Source organism: Schistocerca piceifrons, chromosome X (genome assembly GCF_021461385.2).
Source record: "Schistocerca piceifrons isolate TAMUIC-IGC-003096 chromosome X, iqSchPice1.1, whole genome shotgun sequence".
Taxonomy (NCBI): domain Eukaryota; kingdom Metazoa; phylum Arthropoda; class Insecta; order Orthoptera; family Acrididae; genus Schistocerca; species Schistocerca piceifrons.
In genome coordinates this window covers 491,819,543-491,843,463 of record NC_060149.1, presented here as the reverse complement: position 1 = coordinate 491,843,463, position 23,921 = coordinate 491,819,543, and the positions used below count along the sequence as shown (strand labels likewise).

The 23,921-nt window shown below is 44.5% G+C and overlaps 1 protein-coding gene across 1 annotated transcript in view; it reads left to right on the top strand.

Annotated features, from left to right (window-relative positions):
* The window catches only part of LOC124722457 (Down syndrome cell adhesion molecule-like protein Dscam2), a 160,639-nt gene that overhangs the window by 49,566 nt on the left and 87,152 nt on the right, over positions 1-23,921 (top strand). The window contains exon 2 of the mRNA XM_047247615.1: positions 18,129-18,287. Coding sequence (XP_047103571.1) covers positions 18,129-18,287 — 159 coding nt within the window. The remainder of the gene's footprint in view (positions 1-18,128; positions 18,288-23,921) is intronic.

Here is a 23,921-nt window from a genome sequence, read left to right as displayed (position 1 = left end):
GTAGTAGTGGGACAACCTTCGTGTCAGCGCACTCTGCATTGTTGCCAAATTCATTCAAGATTGCGGCGATGGCGGTATGTAGACTTGGCAACATCGCATGACGTCAACCTAGATGGCGGATTTCGGCGGGAAAAAAGGGCGATTGTGCTACATCCACTAACCTAAGCCGCCAGAAGAAAAAATGGGGGAAGTTTGAATTCCAACAGGATAATGCATGCAAAAACAGTACATTTCTTTATTATTATTGATTATCATTTATTAACATTCATTATCATTTATTATTATTTACTATCATTTATTATTATTTATCATCATTTAATTCTATTTATTATTATTGACCTGCCTCCACTAGAAAATTCCGTCCAAATTCAAATTCCAGCATGATAATGGCTCCAAAACCTTACTTTTGTTTATTATTATTCATTATTATTCATTATCATTAACTAACATTCATTATCATTTATTATCATTCATTATTATTATTATTATTATTATTACTATTATTTATTACTATATCCCTACCTCCACTAGAAAATTGCATCAAATTCAAATTCCAGCACGATAATGTCTCGAAAACTTTACTTCTATTTATTATTATTATCTTTTATCATTTATTCAAGACGTCCGATTTTCTCGGCGAGAAAGCCATTTTCCTTACATCCATAACAAAAAATCTTTCACAAGTTCAAATCCCAGCACCATAATTGATCACACATACGAACTTTCTCCGTCACTTATCTTTTTTCACTGGTAGCCTATCATAATCACATCAAATAATAAACTGCACTTACAGTAATGTAAGTCACGTCCTTCGATTTTGCGGGAGGGAAAGGGACTGAAGACTTTATCTCAAGCAGTACGGTCATCACTTGTTTTCCAACACAGTCAGCACACACATCTTTGATATCGCAGTGCAGTCGCCACAACGACCGCATTCCAACTGAATTAGTTCAAATCCTCGCCACCCCCTGGCCAGCGCACGGAGACACTGCCGACGCCTGTCACATGAACTGGCCGGCCACTCGCACTGGACTGGCGGTACGCTGGGGGCGAGCCCAGCAATCGCTCCCACATCGTAAACATGTTTTCGCTGGACACGCTGGAACTTGCCGAGTTTGATGTCACAGCGGTCCCTTGTCCAATCACCACGTATATTCATCGCCTCCACACGTTTCCCGCCAAAATTGTTTGACTCAGAGCTGAATCAGACAACAGTTGGCCGTTCCCTGCCACACTTTTGGCGCCAAAGTTGTTTTCCTGGGCATGTTCAAACCTGTCGATGCCGGCCACTCACCGTCCACAACGTGTCCTTGTGCGATCGAGAGCGCAGTGCTACACTTTGGGCGGCAAAGTTTGCTCGACAGTGGAATCCGCCACGACTATATAACAGCACGTTTGATCTGCACTAGAACGCTCGCTAATTGACTCGCTCTCACGTGCGTGTAATAACTGTACAATCGTTGCGCCGCCGCCCCGCATACATCACACACCCTCCATACACGCGACAGACATAGTCTTCTGTAAATACCTAAGTACTAAATTCCATTTCGATTTTAGTCATATTAAATAATTCAATTTACAGTTTCATCTACATATGCAAAGGTGTTCAACTACCTAATTTCAACTACTTTTCGAGGACTAGACAGCCACCTCTTCCTAGGAACCAGCGCCAAGTTTGAAATCTACCAGTAAACAAAGCTCACTTGCGCTCCCGCCACTAACCTAAGAAAATTATTGCAAACGAAGCTCATCACCACTAAACTAAGCCACCAGCACCCAACCTCTTCCTGCACGTTTCAGCTAAAAGGACTCACCCTGCACTAGGACCATGGATGGAGGCTCCAATTTACTTTGTTTAGGAATGGAGCATATGAATCACACCGACATGTTCCACACCATACAGACCTGCAAAACACTCCTTCATACGTCATTTATAATGCTCTAGACACACGCTTGCTAATTGTAAACAGTAAAAAACAACTCATAGCACAGCCTACAGACATGCGAACTGCTCATAAATAATGCAAAAACATTTACGTCCAAATAGCCAAACAATTGCTAATGTTCCTCAATAATTTCTGTGCATAGGCTGATGGAAGGAGGAACGAGTGTACTTTATTTCTTTGCGACATATCTTTTTGAAACTTTTGCTTCTCATAGGTTTCGATATGTAAGGCTGACCTAAGGCATGTTCTGAACTCCCGTACTGCACTGCACTTGGCAACACAACCACACCCATCAAGATATTCATACCAATCCAGACCTGTAACTCCTCTACAGATAAATTTGTCCAGTTATTTGTCGACTCACTCACAGTGTGACCAGATTGCCGTTATTGCGCAAAAACAGCTCAGACTGCGCTGTGCTGCTCGGGGAAGTAAGGAAGGACTGCACTCTATTTATTTCAAGCCCTTTTATTTAGTAGTGGAGTATATTTATCACAAAACACCAGCACTGATCCCACTGTGGTCATCTGACACAGGCCACAAACACGTAAACAACTCCTAATTTCACCACACAATAGCAAACAGCTCTTAAATAATGCAGTAACCAATCACAGCAGACAAGCTCTGTACTCTTAAACTCTCCAAATAAAGCACCGCACAGTGCACAGACATGCTCGCAAAATAGTGCAACAGACGCGCCCAAACACCCCCAGCTGCCAAACCGACCAAAAGTCTCTGCTCGGCCTCCCCCAAATATGACCTCAACACAGTCGCATTCGCACCTAACGAAAGAGAAATTGACATCGCCTATGCGTCTTAGATTACGCCCCAAGGCAGGCCACGCACGCGTGCGGGGAAGGGCGTTCCAGAGCCTTCACTCAAGTTCAGCTTCCCAGCGCTCGCTCGTGACAGCCGACCAGAAAAGGCACTCTCATCTGACACACATGAAAGCTGTAATGTTCTTCTTATGTATACTGCTGGCGTCTCAGGTCTGGACCTGCCTTCACGTCTATTGTCAGAATAGCTCATAGCTCGTTGACACACACGATTAACGCGGCTGGGAAGACATTTACTACTCGCATGCAACCGAGATGGTGACGGAAAACCAATCACTCTGATCTGCGCTGCAGGCGCATGTAATCATTGAGAACACTCTATCTATTTTTTCGAACAACTTATTTAACCATACAGTATATCTATCACACTATCACAAAACACCCGCCCAGATGTGCCCTGGGCCATGTTACACGGCCCACAGCCCACTGAGGACATAGCCTTCAATATTACAGTTCTTAATCCAATAACCACCGAAACAAGTACTAAATGCTCAAACTAATTCCATAGCACCTTACAAGGCGAGTGTCCGAGCGCCGCTGGCGGCATGTCAGAGCCACATAGCTGTCCATATGAACAGCCTTCCACTCAGTCCCAGGACCAGATTTCTGAAGTGGGCTCTCCCTATACCTGCTCTCCAGCTATTGTCTAACGACATAAAGTGCACAAATGCATTCCTGAATAGCGCAGATCTCTATCTCCCGCTTGCATCTCCAACAGGACATGTAAACAGTGTGTCCCCCCAGCCAGCGAACCCGACGTCATTCACCCTTCGCTGAAACACTTTCATATATAAAACCATATTCACTCCTGTCAAAACTCACTTAATAAAAAAGCATTCTCCCTCTCTAAGCATAGATGAGTATGCATTTATCTTCACCCATCTGATCTCTGCAATTTAATTTGGAGAAAGACATATTATTTACCTTCTGCAACTTGTCTATAAACAAACGATCGTAGTTACTACAACAGGACATTGTTTTGACCATTCGCCGGAAATGCGCGCAATGTTGTACGCCTCAAACTAGGTACAAGTACAACAGATCCTCAACACCCTATCATCTTTATCCTCTACCATCAAACAGTGAAAAAGTCAGGAAGGCACCAATGCGATCCACCTCCAGCGCGGACAAACGGAATTCACAATACTCCCCCGAATAACTCAGAGTGCGACCATCCAAGAATTCCTAACAGCTCGCCAAGTCCGACACCGCAAACTACACATCCCTATATGAACAAGATCATATTAAATATACACACGCTGCAGAGATCCCTTTAAAGTTTGGTCACCCATACTCTAAGCGAATGAGAAGTTGCCTCTGGCCCTTGTTCAAACAGTGTTTTCGAACACGCTTTTGTACACTGCCGAGCATTTCGTCTTTCTGCCGCGACTTCGAAGTCAGTGTCTGATTCTAAACAGACATTAACACGGACTGATGCACGGCCTCTCACAGGAAACTATACCTTGCACCTTGTAAATCACATTCTTACAGTCGTTAGCATAACATTGAATGATTTTAAATAAAGGACATCTCATGTGTGATGAAAGTTGACACATTCCTCTAAACGCACTTTGATTTACGCGATCCCCACCCTGCCGCATGCTTGGTGTAAAATCGAGACTTCAGCGTCATAACTAAGTTAGCTGCGGGTATTTGTGAGGGGCTGTAATCATTTTGTACACACTTACCCGACAGACGCGTGTTTACAGAGTCGGTGACGGGATGACTTGTAATTTTCGCATGTTGGACGCTGCTGTTATGCGTATCTGTTTGCTTGTAGGATGTACCGGTTGCTAATAACAATCATTTTTATATAGACCTGATGGAGTAATAGTATTATTTCTGACTCGTGATCTGGTGTGACCATTGGGCACTAGACGTGTCCGCAGGGCTATAATGGGCTCGTATAATAGAAATGAAAAGTTTTATGATTGGGGTAGAGATAGCTCAGCGTAGGGGGACCGGGGAGAAGGCTGTATGTCTGACAGGATAGAAAAGTAAGCGATCTAAGGTTATCGCCCGTTTTTAAGTGCTGAACGTTCTAGTCTTAGGAGTGTGTGTGTGTTTATGTTCTTTCTCTCTCTCTCTCTCTCTCTCTCTCCTACCGGAACCTACGATGCACCGATCCTGCACTCTAGAACAATACTTTACACATGATAGATTGGATGATTTACTTAAAAATGTGTCGAACTACGTTGTGTATAAATATCGCTCCGTTCTTGTTCTTAATAATTGAATGCTATTAAATTAAGGCACTTTGAGATCTGTTACTATAGATTGATATGGTGTGCTAAGCTCCAAGACTGGGTTACATTTCGAGAAATGTGGTGCACTTGGAGGGGTTAGGAGTAGGAAAGCTCTATTCAGTCAAGAGAGGTGGACTGTAGTTGTAATCGTCTGCTCGGTTGAGGAATAATTGGGTAGCGATGTTGCGGGGTAGGTTGGTCAATGCCGAGGTGAGGATGATCTTTTAACGTAAGAGGGCTAGATAGCTCTGTGACCGCCATACGCAGAGAGACTGATCGGGTACTGTGCACAAGGTCTTAGAAATATGTATAGTGTTGTGTGGTATAATTTGATCATCTTTATGTGTTCGAGAATTAAGTGTGAATGGACGTGCTAAGCAGTCATCTATGAATGTTCGCAATGATACTTGCAAAGCAAAGGATGTATGGTTTAGCTATGATACTGACATTGAAAAAACAAGCTGTCACATGATTGGCCAGTGTTGGACTTACTGTAAAAGTTTTCGCGATATCACATTTGATGGATAATATTACAGTAGAGCGGTGGTGTCTTATCCATCGCATCTGTGCACTGGGTACGACATAATGATTGACTGACAATGCTTGCTTGAGTTGGAGGGCAAGTTATGGTTGATGGACAGCAACTTCTGGCGTTGCTAGCACCGAAAACGGTGATCCTGTACTTGTGTGCAAAAATGACTGATCACTAGAAATGGAACGCAGAGTTATAAACTATTCGGTCACTGCGACATATGAGTTTAAATGTAGAGGTGGTCAATCACTTTCGAGGGAAGTCGCTACAACGCCAGCAGGCTCTTCTAGTTTCCTTGTGTTGTGGCTGTCCTTTATTTAAAATCATTTAATGTTATGCTATCGACTGTAAGAATATGATTTACAAGGTGCAAGGCATAGTTTCCTGTGAGAGGCCGTGCATCAGTCCGTGTTAATGTCTGTTTAGAATCAGACACTGACTTCGAAGTCGCGGCAGAAAGACGAAATGCTCGGCAGTGTGCAAAAGCGTGTTAGAAAACACTGTTTGAACAAGGGCCAGAGGCAACTTCTCATTCGCTTAGAGTATGGGCGATCAAACTTTAAAGGGATCTCTGCACCGTGTGTATATTTAATACGATCTTGTTCATATAGGCATCTGTAGTTTGAGGTGTCGGACTTAGCCAGCTGTTAGGAATTCTTGGATGGTCGCACTCTGAGTTATTCGGGGGAGTATTGTGAATTCCGTTTGTCCGCGCTGGAGGTGGATCGCATTGGTGCCTTCGTGACTTTATCACTGTTTGATGGTAGAGAATAAAGATGATAGGGTGTTGAGGATCTGTTGTACTTGTACCTAGTTTGAGGCGTACAACATTGCGCGCATTTCCGGCGAATGGTCAATACAAGGTCCTGTTGTAGTAACTAAGATTGTTCTGTTTATAGACAAGTCGCAGAAGGTAATAGAAATGTCTTTCTCTGACTTAAATTGCAGAGATCAGATGGGTGAAGATAAATGCATACTCATCTATGCTTAGAGAGGGAGAATGCTTTTTTATTATTAAGTGAGTTTTGACAGGAGTGAATATGATTTTATATATGCAAGTGTTTCAGCGAAGGGTGAATGACGTCGGTTTCGCTGGCTGGGGGGACACACTGTTTACATGTCCTGTTGGAGATGCAAGGGGGAGATAGAGATCTGCGCTATTCAGGAATCCATTTGTGCACTGTATGTCGTTAGACAATAGCTGGAGAGCAGGTATAGGGAGAGCCCACTTCAGAAATCTGGTCCTGGGGGCTGAGTGGACGGTTGTTCAGATGGACAGCTATGTGGCTTTGATATGCTGCCGGCGGCACTCGGACACTCGCTTTGTAAGGTGCTATGGGATTAGTTTGAGCATTTAGTATTTGTTCCGGTGGTTATTGGATTAAGAACTGTAATATTGAAGGTCATGTCCTCAGCGGGGTCGCTGTGTAATTGAGTAAGTGTGTTTAAGTATTTGAGGACATGTTTCGCGAATGGTGATATTAAGTTGATGGCGCAATTTACCTACCACTGTAAAAGAAATAACTGTCTGCTGCTGAAAGAAAGAAAGGAAAAAAGAAAGAAAGAAAGAACGGGGTGGCCTAGCCCCCCGACCTGATGGATGAGTTATTAGATAAGAGCAAGTGATAGTTGAATTATGCTATGTGTTCGGATATAGGAGTCTCTAAAAGGCGGGGCGAGATTTTTTATGTGGAAATTTATGCAATCTATAGATAGTGATATTCGACCTCCAGTGACAATAGCTAAGAGCGGAAAAATAGGTACAAATCGAGCGCTGGCAGAATGTTGCGGCAATAGTAATAATATTTAAATCAGGGTAGGTGGTAAATATGGATCAGGCTTTGAATATTGGTGTGAGTGTCGTATGTGCTTGATGCTCTGTATAAAAGTTTGACTCTTTAATTGCGTTTGGTATTTCTGGGTGTGTGTAAAATTAATTTTACTGTTGAAAGTGCGAGAAAGATGAGTTGATTGGTGTTTAATAGAGGCTACGTTTGTAAGATAGGGTGTCAAGACAGGGTTGAGGACGTTTGTGTATGTTTATGGTGGGAAGGGTGTGAGGTCAGGTGCGGTGAGAGGTGTAAATTAGATCTTTTTTTTTAAATGTTGTAAAGTAAGAATAATATTGAGAAGGTTATAGATGGCTGGTCACGCAACGAGGCGAGAGCAGGGCTGTTTAGTTATGTTCAGTTAAAGGGCCGTGTAATGTCGTGTGAGGAGCAATGTGCAGTGTGCTACAGTGTCATAGGAGGTAAAGACATGTGCTGCTATGATGTGTCTAGCGTATGGTGGCTGCGCTTTGCAATTATCCTACATTGATATAAAGTTGACTTTCACCCTCGTTCGGTGGTCACGGCTCGGGATTGTGACGGATCGCGGTCCTGGACGGACGTATGTGTGTGCTTTGACCGCTGACGAGCGCGTTGACTGCGCCAACTCACGCTTTCGGAAACCGAGCAGGGGCTGTGCGAGGTCTGAAATCAGACGGATGGGTGACTTCACGCTCCTGTGGGCAGGGTGTGGAGTGGCGGTACCTGCGCACGTTTCCTGAGCTATTTTGCGAGCGGATCTGCAGGCTCTGCTATGCGTTATTTGGATAGTTTACGAGTACTGAGTGTATCTACACATCTGTGTGAGGAATTATTTAGTAACAGTTTGCTACAGTGTGTACTGAAATTATGATTGGGTGCATGTCTGCTGTGCAACATGGCCCAGGGCACAAATGGGCGGGTGTTTTGTGATAGTGTGATAGATATACTATATGGTTAAATAAGTTGTTCGAAACAATAAATAGAGTGTTCTCAATGATTACACGCGCCTGCAGCGCAGATCTGAGTGATTGGTTTTCCGTCACCATCTCGGTTGCATGCGAGTAGTAAATGTCTTCCCAGCCGCGTTAATCGTGTCAACGAGCTATGAGCTATTCCGACAATAGACGTGAAGGCAGGTCCAGACCTGAGACGCCGGCAGTATACATGAGAAGAACGTTGCAGCTTTCATGTGTGTCAGATGAGAGTGCCTTTTCTGGTCGGCTGTCACGAGCGAGCGCTGGGAAGCTGAACTTGAGTGAAGGCTCTGGAACGCCCTTCCTCGCACGCGTGCGCGGCCTGCCTTGGAGCGTAATCTAAGACGCATAGGCGATGTCAATTTCTCTTTTGTTAGGTGCGAATGCGACTGTGTTGAGGTCATATTTGGGGGAGGCCGAGCAGAGACTTTTGGTCGGTTTGGCAGCTGGGGGTGTTTGGGCGCGTCTGTTGCACTATTTTGCGAGCATGTCTGTGCACTGTGCGGTGCTTTATTTGGAGAGTTTAAGAGTACAGAGCTCGTCTGCTGATATTGTGTACTGCATTATTTAAGAACTGTTTGTTATTGTGTGGTGAAATTAGGAGTTGTTTTCGTGTTTGTGGCCTGTGTCAGATGACCACAGTGGGATCAGTGTGGGTGTTTTGTGACAAATATACTCGACTACTAAATAAAAGGGCTTGAAATAAATAGAGTGCAGTCCTTCCTTACTTCCCCGAGCAGCACAGCGCAGTCTGAGCTGTTTTTGCGCAATAACGGCAATCTGGTCACACTGTGAGTGAGTCGACAAATAACTGGACTAGTTTATCTGTAGAGGAGTTACAGGTCTGGACCGGAATGAATATCTTGATGGGTGTGGTTGTGTTGCCAAGTGTAGTGCACTACGGGAGTTCAGAACACGCCTTAGGTCAGCCTTACATATCGAATCCTATGAGAAGCATAAGTTTCAAAAAGATATGTCGCAAATAAATAAAGTACACTCGTTCCTCCTTCCATCAGCCTATGCACTGAAATTATTGAGGAAAATTAGCAGTTGTTTGGCTATTTGGACGTAAATGTTTTGCATTATTCACGAGCGATTTACATGTCTGTAGGCTGTGATATCAGTTATTTTTTACTGTTTACAATTAGCAAGCGTGTGTCTAGAGCATTATAAATGAATTGCGTAGGAGTGTTTTGCAGCTCTGTATGGTGTGGAACATGTCGGTGTGAGCTTTGTTTACTGGCAGATTTCAAACTTGGCGCTGGTTCCTAGGAGGAAGTGGCGGTTGGGCGGCTGAGGTTGGTACAAGTGCCCTTTCTTTACTGCCAGAATTCAAACTCGGCGCTGGTTCCTAGGAAGAGGTGGCTGTCTGGTCCTCGAAAAGTAGTTGAAATTCGGTAGTTGAACACCTTTGCATACGTATATGAAACCGTAAATTCAGTTATTTGATATGATTAAAATCGAAATGGAATTTAGTACTTAGGTATTTACAGAAGACTATGTCTGTCGCGTGTATGGAGGGTGTATGATGTAAGCGGGGCGGCGGCGCAGCGATTGTACAGTTATTGCGCGCACACGAGAGCGAGTAAATTAGCGGGCGTTCTAGTGCGGACCAAACGTGCTGTTATATAGTCATGGCGGATGCCACTGTGGAGCAAACTTTACCGCCAAAAGTGTAGCACTACGCTCTCGCTCGCACAAGGACACGTGGTGGACGGTGAGCGGCCGGCATCGACAGGTTTGAACGTGCCCAGGAAAACAACTTTGGCGCCAAAAGCGTGGCAGGGAACGGCCAACCATTGTGTGATTCAGCTCCGAGGCAAACAATTTTGGCTTGAAACGTGCGGAGGCGGCGAATACATGTGGTGAGCAGACAAGGGACCGCTGTGATATCAAACTCGGCAAGTTCCAGCGTGTCCAGCGAAAACATGTTTACGATGTGGGAGCGATCGCTGGGCTCGCCCCCAGCGTACCGCCAGTCCAGCGCGAGTGGCCGGCCACTTCATGTGACAGGCGTCGGCAGTGTCTCCGCGCGCTGGCCAGGGGGTGGCGAGGATTTGACCTAATTCAGTTGGGGCGCGGACGTCATGGCGACTGCACTGCGATATCAAAGTTGTGTGTGCTGACTGTGTTGGAGAACAAGTGATGACCGTACTGCTTGAGATAGTCTTCAGTCCCTTCCCCCCTGCAAAATCAAAGGACGTGGCTTACGTTACTATAAGTTCAGTTTATTATTTGACGCGATTGTGATAGGCTACCAGTGAAGAAAGATAAGTGACGGAGAAAGTTCGTATGTGTGATCAATTATTGTGTTGGGATTTGAACTTGTGAAAAATTTTTTGTTATGGATGTAAGGAAAATGGCTTTCTCGCCGAGAAAATCGGACGTCTTGAATAAATAATGAATGATAATAATAATAAATAGAAGTACAGTTTTTGAGACGTTATCGTGCCGGAATTTGAATTTGATGCAATTTTCTAGTGGAGGTAGGGATATAGTAATAAATAATAATAATAATAATAATAATAATAATGAATGATAATGAATGATAATTAATGATAATGAATTTTAGTAAATGATAATGAATAATAATGAATAATAATAAACAAAAGTAAGGTTTTGGAGCCTTTATCATGCTGGAATTTGAATTTGATGCAATTTTCTAGTGGAGGCAGGTCAATAATAAAAAATAATAATAAATTATGATAAATAATAGTAAATGATGATAAATAATAATAAATGATAATGAATGTTAATAAATGATAACCAATAATAATAAAGACATGTACTGTTTTTGCATGCATTATCCTGTTGGAAACCGAGCGAGGTGGCGCAGTGGTTAGCACACTGGACTCGCATTCGGGAGGATGACGGTTCAATCCCGTCTCTGGCCATCCTGATTTAGGTTTTCCGTGATTTCCCTAAATCGCTTCAGGCAAATGCCGGGATGGTTCCTTTGAAAGGGCACGGCAGATTTCCTTCCCTCACCCGAGCTTCCGCTTCGTCTCTAATGACCTCGGTGTCGACGTGACGTTAAACACTAATCTCCTCCTCCTCGTGTTGGAATTCAAACTTCCCATCATTTTTTCTTCTGGAGGCTTAGGTTAGTGGATGTAGTACAATTGGTCTACTTTCCCGCCAAAACTCAAAATTCCCGCCATTTTTTCTTCAGGTTAGGTTAGTGCACGTAGCACAATTGGCCTATTTCCCGCCAAAATCGCCATCTTGGATGACGTCATGCGATGTTGCCAAGTCTACATACCGCCATCTTGGATGACGTCATCGCCTCCATCTTGAATAAATTTGGCAACAATGCAGTGTGTGCTGACACGAAGGTTGTCCCACTACTATTGGTTTGTGTGTTTCAGGATGGTTTTACTGTCCTGAGCTCTTTTTTAAGCTTGTTGTATGCTTGACGCTGTCAAGATATGATTAGTGACTTACTTTGGCGATATAAAGTCGCATACACGTTCCAGTAGGCTAGCACCCCCCAAACTTCCTTAGCATAGACCAAGCTGTTCTACCTGACTTTCTTAAAATCCAAGCTTTCAACGGTCCGACCCACTTCCCGCGTCTCGCAGTATCGATGCTGTGAAGTAATTCATCTGCTATCTCTTGATCTCCACTTTGCTAAAATTGCTCGTTCAAGTTCTCGCACTCGAAGGTCCAGCTAGCGATATATTCCTACCGGGAGGCTCTAGAAATGACTTCTTTTGGTGTACTGGTAACTGTCTCAGTAAACCTCTGGTAGTCCTCACTTGTTGGCGGTGTCCATCCCAGCGTGTCAATAAATGTTACGAGATAGTTTACGTAGTTTCTGAGTATCCACACCACAGTATTTTAACGATGACTAAACGATAGCGCTCTCATTCCATCTCCATTTTAGTACCAAACGGATTCTTTTCCGTGAGCAGCTATAGTGACGTCTTTGGAGTCTTTGTTTTTGCTTTTCTTCCGCACTGCATTGGTATTTCGATGGAATCTGTTTCCACGGGCGTCCGCTAGTCTTGAACATCTTGACACATGGAGGAGTCGGAGGGTCTTGACCGCCATCGGAATCCATCTGTTCTCGAGTCGCTTCTTATTCCTGCTTCGCAGACGTATTTTCCGCTACTGGCAATAAGCTTCCGCTTTCCCTTTGCTTTCCTGCTTGCTTGATGTCACTAAGTCTTTCGTCATATTTGTTTTGTGTTTGTGACGGATACACGTCTGTTTCTGCACAAGCACTGCTTTCCTTGTTTTGTTTATCAAGAGTTCGTGCTTGTGGTTCAGCTTGTTTTGTTTGGGAAACTAACAGCGGCATTTGCGGGATCAAAATGGCCTCTGAATGTTGCCCTACAGGAGCTGCCTGCAAGTTGCTCTGTGTGACGTCCTGCACTGCTGCCTTAACTTCTGGTCCTGTAGCTTTTGCGGCGTTCGTTTTAGGTGCCGGTTTCGGACTTTCTTTCCATGCGATCTGTTCTAAATCAGGTACGTCCTCGTTCGTGCTGCTTCTATCACACGTTTGACGCCGCTTGTGTTTTTAGAGGCTGAACATTTGCTCCCAGTTCTGACAGTAAAGGAGGAAAACGAGCAGCTGGTAGTTTTGATTCCTGTTATAATACGACACAAGAGCTTGATCCTTCCATATCTATCATTTGGTTCTCCGTCAGTAGTTTAGCTAACAGTTTTTTTTGCGTTTCTCTAGTGAATCTTTCTAACTGAAAACTCGACTTTGGCATTTCGTTCTTTAATTGCCGCGTTCATTTCAGATAAAGCATGTTCCTATCTGTCGACTGCGAGTACATGCGCCTCGTATCCACAAAAAATTGGATGGGACGGAATATTCTGTCTGAATTGCATTTCAACTGATCTGATGCCGCTAAAACACTGCAATTTGTGTTGGGTAGAACAACGTTCGTTACGGATTTGTTTCATTTTTCAATACTTGGTTGAAACCTCTTTTAAACAACAGCTCTCAGCCTCAGGAGGCAGGTTAAACATGCGTTCATTTTTGCACTCTATGTCAGCGTTTGAAATTATGTCAGTACTCACCGAGGCTTCACGGTGACGGAATTCAACTTTCTCTCCTTGTTTTAGCAGTGTACTTTCCAGCAACACATGGTTTAAGAGTTTCACAAAAAGCAGTGGAGCTCCATGTTACAGTAAGCAGTGTGAACTTGATCTGATGTGATACTTGCGCGATCCAGTAGTGTACTGCTAATGAACTTGGTTGAACATTTCTTGTTGCCTTGTCGAATTCGAAACTGAGTACGCATTTCCTCAGAGACATTATTGATATCATCACGACTAATAAACGGCCGAAACCACTAATATGGAAGAACACAAAACACTATAACAGAAGGACAACGGGAAAACAACAAATGATTATAGAATACGGAGAAAACAAATATTATTTGTGGCTTGCGAACGCTAAGAAGGATTGGATGCACAGGGTGTTAATATTTAAACTTTGGCTAGTTGAGAGATCCCCCCACCCCCTTCCAGCAAAAGCTAGTGATCGTATGACAATGAAACTTAGTGGAAACATTTGTAAGTACATGCGAAAGAGAGCTAACGAATAAAGTGTGCTTCATCACTGCACAAAATGTTCCAAGGCCACATGTCGTCAACTTCAACCCTTGCAAGAAACGTAGAGCAAATTCTACGGGAATGTCTGCGTCAGGTGGCAAAAGTTCGTGAGGAACGTGAAGTTTGTACGAGTACCATTTCGCAATTGTTCGTAACACTTTGAGAACGGTGGACCATAGAACGTTCATCTATAGTGCACAGCTCGTGCACTGCTTGAAGGTCGCACATTGCATCCAGCATTCTCAGCCATGTCAACAATAACTTCTCCAACAGTTTGTGGCGCAATCGGCCGTCGACCTCTCCAAGGAGAAATTCATAAACCGACAGTTAATTCGAACCTCTGAATCATGTTCTTCAACCCCTGTGCGAAAAGAGGACCTCTCCGTATTCCTTTAAGGCGTCTATTCTCGCGAAGAGCAGCTGCAGTACTGTTGTTATTTTGATAAAACTGTTTTATGAATAAAGCCCTACTCCCCTTGTCCAGACCCATGTTGACTGTCTGCAACTGCAATGCACACTGATGTTTGTTTTTCAACCCTACGTTGTCGTATCGGTACTGGCGAATGACGGCAAGTCATTACACTAATGTCACTAAAAACGCAAACCCACAGTGCACAGTCTGAACATCATTCTTATAAAGTTTAATAATCATATGTTTAACAGTTTTCCCTCTACACTCGCTCAAGTAGCAAAAGTATACTTACAAACACCCTGTATAACACGTCCGCTCTGTTTGATGTCCCATGTGGAACTTCCTACTAGACGGACTACCACGCCATAATTCGAACTGGTTCCCAGTGAAGGAGACCTACAGTTCAACATTGAATTCGAAATAAATTTCCTTTCGCGTAAATGTCCATGTCATTTAGAGATCAGTGCCAGGTTAAAATACACAGTAAAACATCTGTGGTCCTAGCGGTATTTGCTTCTGTGACCATTCAAGTTTCCAGGCAAGTGCTTTATGGCTATACGATCAGCCACGACTCGTGCTGTACTCAAGCTTCGCTGCCCTCTGGCGTTGTTGCAGCTGTACCGCTAGATGGCAATGCCATCGTCTTTACAGCGACGGCGGAGTTTAATTCCTCATAGTTCAGCCAATTTATACGAAATATTTATAAATTAATATACACGACATACCTCGTGAGTCACTCTATCTATTAGTCAAAACCGAATCAAAATCCCTACTGTAATTCCTAAAATTATCTACATCTACCTACATCTACATTGATACTCCGCAAGCCACCCAACGGTGTGTGGCGGAGGGCACTTTACGTGCCACTGTCATTACCTCCCTTTCCTGTTCCAGTCGCGTATGGTTCGCGGGAAGAACGACTGTCTGAAAGCCTCCGTGCGCGCTCTAATCTCTCTAATTTTACATTCGTGATCTCCTCGGGAAGTATAAGTAGGGGGAAGCAATATATTCGATACCTCATCCAGAAACGCACCCTCTCGAAACCTGGCATCGTCAGAAGCGAGCAGGGAACTTTAATTTATATACTAAGAGAAGAGGAGATATGTAGAACATTCAAATCACAGCACAAGACATTAAACTTATCCTCCGGTCAAAACGCAACACAGCCCACGATCACGACTGCATCACCTACTGCCAACTCAAAGAATGCCCCTCCTCCTCCTTCCTGACTGTCCTTGCCGATTTATAAAACGTCATCCTCTCCACCAGCTTCTATCCCGACCGGTGGAAGACTTCCCCGCGTCCTCTTGTTCCTCAAATCCGACAAACCCCCTTGCTCTGCCTCTTCATATCGTCCCATGTGCCTCACCTCTGTCTTCAGTAAGGTATTCGAATCCATCCTCCCCCATCGTATCCATCACCACCTTAATCAACACCACCTCCTCCCCCTTACCCAGCATGGCTTCCGACCCTCCTTCTCCGCTGAAGACCAACTCCTTAACCTCGTCCACCTTCTCTCCCTCCACCTTAACTGTCGTCGCTCCGCCATTTTTGTTTCCCTCGACCTCCGAAATGCTTACTACCGCATATGGCATCCTGGCCTCCTCTTTAAACTCCAAACCTTCGCCCTGCCTATCAATTTTGTCCTGTTGGTCGCTTCCTTCCTCTCACGCCGCCCTTCCTATGTCACCTTCCAAGGTACCAACTCCCATATCTTTTATCCCGCCGCTGGCGTCCTCCAAGGCTCCGTCCTCTCCCCTCTCCACTATCTCCTGTATACTTCCGATATGCCCAAGCCACCCCCACCTGTACAGCTACTCTGATATGCTGATAACACTGCTTTCCTGGCTCTCTATCCTACCCTTCAACAGTCCCAACACACCCTCCAAACCCACCTTGACCATTTCACCACTTGTTGCAACCAGTGGGTCCTTTGTATGAACCCCTCCAAGACCCAAGCAATCATCATAGGCCGCACCACCCACACCTTCCAGCTCCATAATTTCTACCAAACAATTTATGGTCATCCCATCCAGCTCACCCCCACCCTGAGATACCTTGGCCTTACTCTTGACCGTCACCTCTCCTGGACCCCTCATCTCCTAATCATCCAGCAGAAAGCCCATACCCGCCTCCACCTCTGCCTCCTGAAATTCCTGTCCTGCCGGACATGGGGATTGCATCCTTCCACCATCCTCCACACCTACAAATTCCTCCTGTCCTATCCTCTGTTATGCCAGCATTGCCAGGATCTCCATCATCCCCCCCTTCGCCTTGCCTTCCATATCTGCCTTCTGTCCCCCACATGGCTCCTGCATGACCTCATCCCCTTCCCCACCACCTCCTTTCCCTCCAACATATTCACATCCTTTACACTGCCCGTAGGCTTGATCCCCCCCACCCCCTGGTGCCCTCCATCTTTTCCACCCCCCATCCGTTGCTGTGCCTCTATTGCTGAATCCCCCCCCCCCCCTCTGTCCACCTCCACACTCTCTGTACCCTTCATCAGGACAGTTTCCAGCACCTTCCCCTCCCAAATGATGAACTTCGCCATGACATCTACCTTTCGTACCAACTGTAGCCTGGCCATGTCCCCCATCCCCAGGGCCCCCCTGTCTCATCCGCTCCTTTCCCCAGAGTGGTCTTCCTCCTGTCCTTCCCTCTCAGCCCCCTTTGTCGCGCCTCCACCCTATTTCCCCCTCTCTCCCATGCCTCTAGCACCACCACTTCCCCTCCTTTCTTCCATTCTCCCTCGTATCCCTAACCCTGGCAGATCCTCCCAGTTTGTTCTGTGCTACGTCAGTGTTGTGTTTGGTGTTGTTCTCCAGTGGCGTCAAGTGCTGTTCTTTTAATTGTGTGCTTGACTTAAGTATATAGTTTTGGTGCTTGTGATTGTTCTGTGGTACGCCATCCGTCACATGGCTGTTTTAATCATTCTGCAACTTTTATGCCCCAGCCGTACTTCACCTTGTCTTCTTTCAATCCTTAGTGTGTGCGGTTTTTTTGTGTTAACTACTTTTTCAGATTTATATCTCCATTTTTGCAGTCACCCCCTTTTTGGGTACTCTCTTCCATTATGTTTTTCCTTTTTATATCTATGTTCCGGCATGTTTTCTCCTTTATGTTGTTTTCAGTGTCTTCATGTTACGTATTTAATGTCTCTCGGCTGAAGAGCAGCGCCTATGCTGCTGCCAGCCTGCCCCAGATGGGGGATTGAAATACAATAAAGAACAAAAAGAGATATGTAGAGAAGAGGAGAAGAGACAGATCTTTTAATACAGAAATGTCTACTCCAAGCATGATCATTATCATGAAGAGAGAGATAATTGTCGTCACCAGCCTATTATGGGGCTTATTGATAATCAGTATTCACACCATGCAGTCTGTATGATGTACAAATGTAGCTATCATCCTGAAACAATGTGGACTATAATTCATGAGACCAAGTAGATAAAGATGAAAACTCATCTTTATCCAATGGGGTACATGGATGGTAGTTCCTGTCATAATTTGCAATTGTAGCTTGTTCGCAATAATCAAAATCAAAATCAAGAATTAAGAGTCATTGATAGTGACCTAGTGAATGTTAAATGCATTTGATGCAGTATTCGTAGTGCACAATGTCTCAGGACTGTAATGTTGTATTCAACAATTTTAAAATATGGATGTGGAATGACCTAAATCAGTATAGTCAATGAAAGACTCTTTTAAGTATGTAAATTTACCATTACTTGCGCAAATCTCAGAGAGCTGAGAAAAGGCATAAAATTTACTCACTACCAAAATGCATTTATTTTCAGGGAGATCTCTACCAGAAAACCATCGCCAACAAATCTTTCCTAATGGAACCCTAATAATTAAGGATATTCAGAAGCAAGCTGATGAGGGAGGATATGTCTGTATTGCAACAAATCCCGATGGTCACACTTCCAGAAGCAAGTTAAATATTCAAGTTCTTGGTAAGAAATATTTTGTTTAAGTACTTCAGTAACGCTCTTCCATTTGCGATAGAATTCTCTCTCAAGAAATTTTTAATTATAACTGTGTGTCAGCATATTTTGTATTCATATACTTAAAGATATTACGGCACATTATGAAGGCACTGGCCGTGAGTCTCCAGAGGAGGCGTATTCATTTATTCATAACTACATTCAGAGTAATATCTCACCAATGAAAGAAGTTTAAATTTCTTCAGACAACTGTGAAGGTCAAATTAAAATCATACAGTTATGCAACTTTCGCTTGCACTGACTCACTTGGGGATGTTTCATAAAATCGTGCACTGTTTCTCCCAACGATGTCATTCATTTCTCCCGTACGATCGTGACTTTGGTAGTGAAACGCAAAGTCAAAAGGTCAGACAGAGTGTATGTGCCAGAACATTATAATGCCATAATCAATCTGGCAAGCACAAACAACAAATTCGCTGTAATCAGAGTCACTTCTAATGGTTTTCTTAATCTTAAAGACCGGTCGACACAATTTACCGGAGGATCTGCTGCTCAACACCCGCACTTGGGATAAAAAGTAAAGAGAATTACCGAATCTGCCTACTCAAACGATAAACCTGGAGTTTTGAGTGCTAGAGTTTACATCGTCAATGATGCTGCTGAGCACATACACCGATGTCCAGAATTAAAGCAACAAATGGCAATTTACCCGTCCTGTGCCTATTTCTCGATATAATCATACAAACTGTCAACAGATGTCCGTACAATCGTATTCTGCACGGAAGATGGCATTTCGGAGAACAGAAAGCCACGCCAACAATTACCTCAGGGCACCTATCAAGCGGGTAGTGTTTGCCGGGTTGTCCCACAGCCAAAATTGCTGTGTATACAATCACACACGGTACAGTATGTCACAGAGAAGACGCCTACCAGGGTCTATGCGACGGAGGGCCGTAGAAAGAATGGAAACAGAACAGTCGCAAACTCATGTGACCCAATGGCTTAATGTGTATCGTTCTGTTGTTTTTCGGATGTGGCGACAGTTTATAGAGACTGAAACTGTATGCTGAAGACCAAGGCAGGGTCGACCACGTGCGACATCAGAAAGAGAGGACAGTTATCTGGCTGTAAGGGCCCGACGATACCTCCTTAGTACTGCGCAGCAATTGGCATCTGACCTCGCAGCATCCACTGGACGCGTTGTATAGAGGAAACGATCTAGAGAAGGCTTCGGCAGAGTGGCCTTTATTGTCGGAGACCTGCTGTATGTGTGCCTCTGACGCGTCTTCACAGAAGGGAACGTCTGGAATGGAGTCATCAACATGCCACCTGGACACTTGAACAGTGGGCCAATGTTCTTTTCACAGATGAGTCCCGATTTGGTCTGGAGAGTGATTCCTGACAGATTCGCATCTGAACATGACTTCAAGACCCGAACATTGTGGAAAGAAACTGATATCGAGGAGGATAAATAATGATGTGGTCAGGCATTTTGTTGACCACTCGAACATCTCTTTATGAAATTTTTTGGGTGAATCGGGAAGGTTTAACTGCTGTTAGGTATCGCGACGAGGTCTTGGGACCTCATGTATGGTTGTTGCGAGGTGCTTTCCGCCCAGACTTCGTATTGATGGACCATAACGCTCGACCCCATAGAGAACGAGTGGTTGATGTTTTCTTGGAAACGGAAGATACAGCACGCGTGGCGTGGTCTGCTCACACTCCCGATTTGAATCCCATAGCGCCTGTCTGGGATGCTCTAGGGAGACGGGTTGCATCACGTCAACATCCACCGACCACTCTCCAAAAAAATGGTTCAAATGGCTCTGAGCACTATGGGACTCAACATCTATGGTCATAAGTGCCCTAGAACTTAGAACTACTTAAACCTAACTAACCTAAGGACAGCACACAACACCCAGCCATCACGAGGCAGAGAAAATCCCTGACCCCGCCGGGAATCGAACGCGGGAACCCGGGCGTAGGAAGCGAGAACGCTACCGCACGACCACGAGATGCGGGCCCACTCTCCAAGACTTGCGAGCAGCTCTACAGGAAGAATGGGCATTATTACCGCAACATGAGATTGATGACGTTATTCACAGCATGCTCCGTCGTTGTCAGCACTGTACTGCTGCCAGAGGCGGTCACCTCCCATAGTGAACACATTAACCAGTTGTCGCAATGTGTGTACGAATCTGTTAAGTTGGGAAAAACGAAGAATATTTTCGTCTACTGTATGTTGCAGTTGTTTACGGTCTGTGTTCTTTACGTTGTTTCTGCTTTGCTGTCACCTGTTTATAATGTTTTGTGACAAAATAAACGCAACCTTGCAGAATTTGCGTTTGTGCTTTAATTTTGGACATCAGTGTATTTTCTTTGCAAAAACCGGGCACTGGATGCCTAAAAGGGCATATAGTGGGACAACTCCACGACATTCAAAAAGTATAGCAGTGCATTCCAACAGATGACAGTTCCCTCTATAAAGATATAACGAATTGGCCAGCTTGTGACAAGGAATGTGCTGAGGACTACGTATAAGAAAATTACGTTGTATTTAATCAGTATTCTACCATTAACTTTGGAGGCTCACTTTGAAAAATGTATCATAATACTGAAGTAGCTCTTTGTTAAGTTGAAGCAATAGTTACTCAAAGCAAGTCTGCCTTGTTTCTTTAATATTAAGCTGTTTCATATCAAAGTGATTTTGGTTAAACTGGATTTAACTGTTTATTGGTTTACATAAATATACAGGGTGTTTCAAAAATGACCAGTATATTTGAAACGGCAATAAAAACTAAACGAGCAGCGATAGAAATACACCGTTTGTTGCAGTATGCTTGGGACAACAGTACATTTTCAGGCAGACAAACTTTCGAAATTACAGTAGTTACAATTTTCAACAACAGATGGCGCTGCGGTCTGGGAAACTCTATAGTACGATATTTTCCACATATCCACCATGCGTAGCAATAATATGGCGTAGTTTCTGAATTAAATTACCCGAAACCTTTGACAACGTGTCTGGCGGAATGGCTTCACATGCAGATGAGATGTACTGCTTCAGCTGTTCAATTGTTTCTGGATTCTGGCGGTACACCTGGTCTTTCAAGTGTCCCCACAGAAAGAAGTCACAGGGGTTCATGTCTGGCGAATAGGGAGGCCAATCCACGCCGCCTCCTGTATGTTTCTGATAGCCCAAAGCAATCACACGATCATCGAAATATTCATTCAGGAAATTAAAGACGTCGGCCGTGCGATGTGGCCGGGCACCATCTTGCATAAACCACGAGGTGTTCGCAGTGTCGTCTAAGGAAGTTTGTACCGCCACAAATTCACGAAGAATGTCCAGATAGCGTGATGCAGTAATCGTTTCGGATCTGAAAAATGGGCCAATGATTCCTTTGGAAGAAATGGCGGCCCAGACCAGTACTTTTTGAGGATGCAAGGACGATGGGACTGCAACATGGGGCTTTTCGGTTCCCCATATGCGCCAGTTCTGTTTATTGATGAAGCCGTCCAGGTAAAAATAAGCTTCGTCAGTAAACCAAATGCTGCCCACATGCATATCGCCGTCATCAATCCTGTGCACTATATCGTTAGCGAATGTCTCTCGTGCAGCAATGGTAGCGGCGCTGAAGGGTTGCCGCATTTGAATTTTGTATGGATAGAGGTGTAAACTCTGGCGCATGGACGATACGTGGACGTTGGCGTCATTTGGACCGCAGCTGCAACACGGCGAACGGAAACCCGAGGCCGCTGTTGGATCACCTGCTGCACTAGCTGCGCGTTGCCCTCTGTGGTTGCCGTACGCGGTCGCCCTACCTTTCCAGCATGTTCATCCGTCACGTTCCCAGTCCGTTGAAATTTTTCAAACAGATCCTTTATTGTATCGCTTTTCGGTCCTTTGGTTACATTAAACCTCCGTTGAAAACTTCGTCTTGTTGCAACAACACTGTGTTCTAGGCGGTGGAATTCCAACACCAGAAAAATCCTCTGTTCTAAGGAATAAACCATGTTGTCTACAGCACACTTGCACGTTGCGAACAGCACACGCTTGCAGCAGAAAGACGACGTACAGAATGGCGCACCCACAGACTGTGTTGTCTTCTACATCTTTCACATCACTTGCAGCGCCATCTGTTGTTGAAAATTGTAACTACTGTAATTTCGAAAGTTTGTCCGCCTGAAAATGTACTGTTGTCCCAAGCATATTGCAACAAACGGTGTATTTCTATCGCTGCTCGTTTAGTTTTTATTGCCGTTTCAAATATACTGGTCATTTTTGAAACACCCTGTATTATCTCATATTCCATTTTATTGTATTGAATAGTTTAATTTCTCTGGAATGCAGCAACATAGATTCTACTTTATATGCAATGCCTTACATATTCTTTTAGTACTAGATATAGATTTATAATCTGAAAAATAGTGTGAAATTTAGGGTATATCACTTGCATAATTTCTATTGTTGTTGAGGTGACAAAAGTCATGGGTTAGCGATACGCACATATACAGATGGCGGTAGTATCGTGTACACAAGACATAAAAGGGCGGTGCATTGGTGGAGCTGTCATTTGTACTCAGGTGATTTATGTGAAAAGGCTTCAGACGTGATTATGGCGGCAGGACGGGAATTAACAGACTGAACGCAGAATGTTAGTCGTTAGTTAATTCAATATTCCAAGATCGACAGTGTCAAGAGTGTGCCGAGAATACCAAATTTCAGACATTACCTGTCACCACGGACAACGCAGTGGCCGACATCCTTCACTTAACGACCGACAACAGCCGCGTTTGAGTACAGTTGTCAGTGCTAACAGACAAGCAGTACTGTGTGAAATAACAGCAGAAATCAAAGCGGGACGTACGACGCTTATATCCGTTACGACAGTGCGGCGCAATTTGGTGTTAATAGGCTATGGCAGCAGACGACCAACGCGAGTGCGTTTGTTAACAGCACGATATAGCCTGCAGCGCCTGTCCTGGGCTCGTGATCATATCAGTTCGACCCTACACAACAGGTCAGATGAGTCGCGATTTCAGCTGGTTAGGACTGATGGCAAGGTTCGAGAGTGGCACAGACGCACGAAGCCATGGACCCAAGTCGTCATCAAGACAGTGTGCATGGTGGTGGTGGCCCCACGATGGTGTGTGCCGTGTTTATATGGAATATACTGGGTCCTCTAGTCCAAATGAAGCGGTCATTGACTCGGAATAGCTATTTTCGGCTACTTGGAGACCATTTGCAGCCATTTAGGGACGTCATGTTCCCGAACATGTCACCGGACCACAACTGTTTGCAGTTGATTTGTGAACATTGTGGGCAATTCGAGCGAGTGATTTGGCCACCCAGATAGCCCGACATGAATCCCATCGAACATTTATAGGACATAATTGAGAGGCCAGTTCGCGCAGAAAATCCTGCACCGGTAACACTTCAGCAATTATGGACTGCTGTAGAGGTTCCACGGCTCATAATTTCGGCAGGGGGCTTCTTACGACTTGTTACGCCCATGCCACTTCGAGTTACTGCAGTACGCCGGGCAAAGAGCTCCGACACAATATTAGGAGGTAGCCCACGGCTTCTGTCACCTCAGTGTAATTTAGAGCTTTCCAGTAATACCTCCTGAAAACACGTGT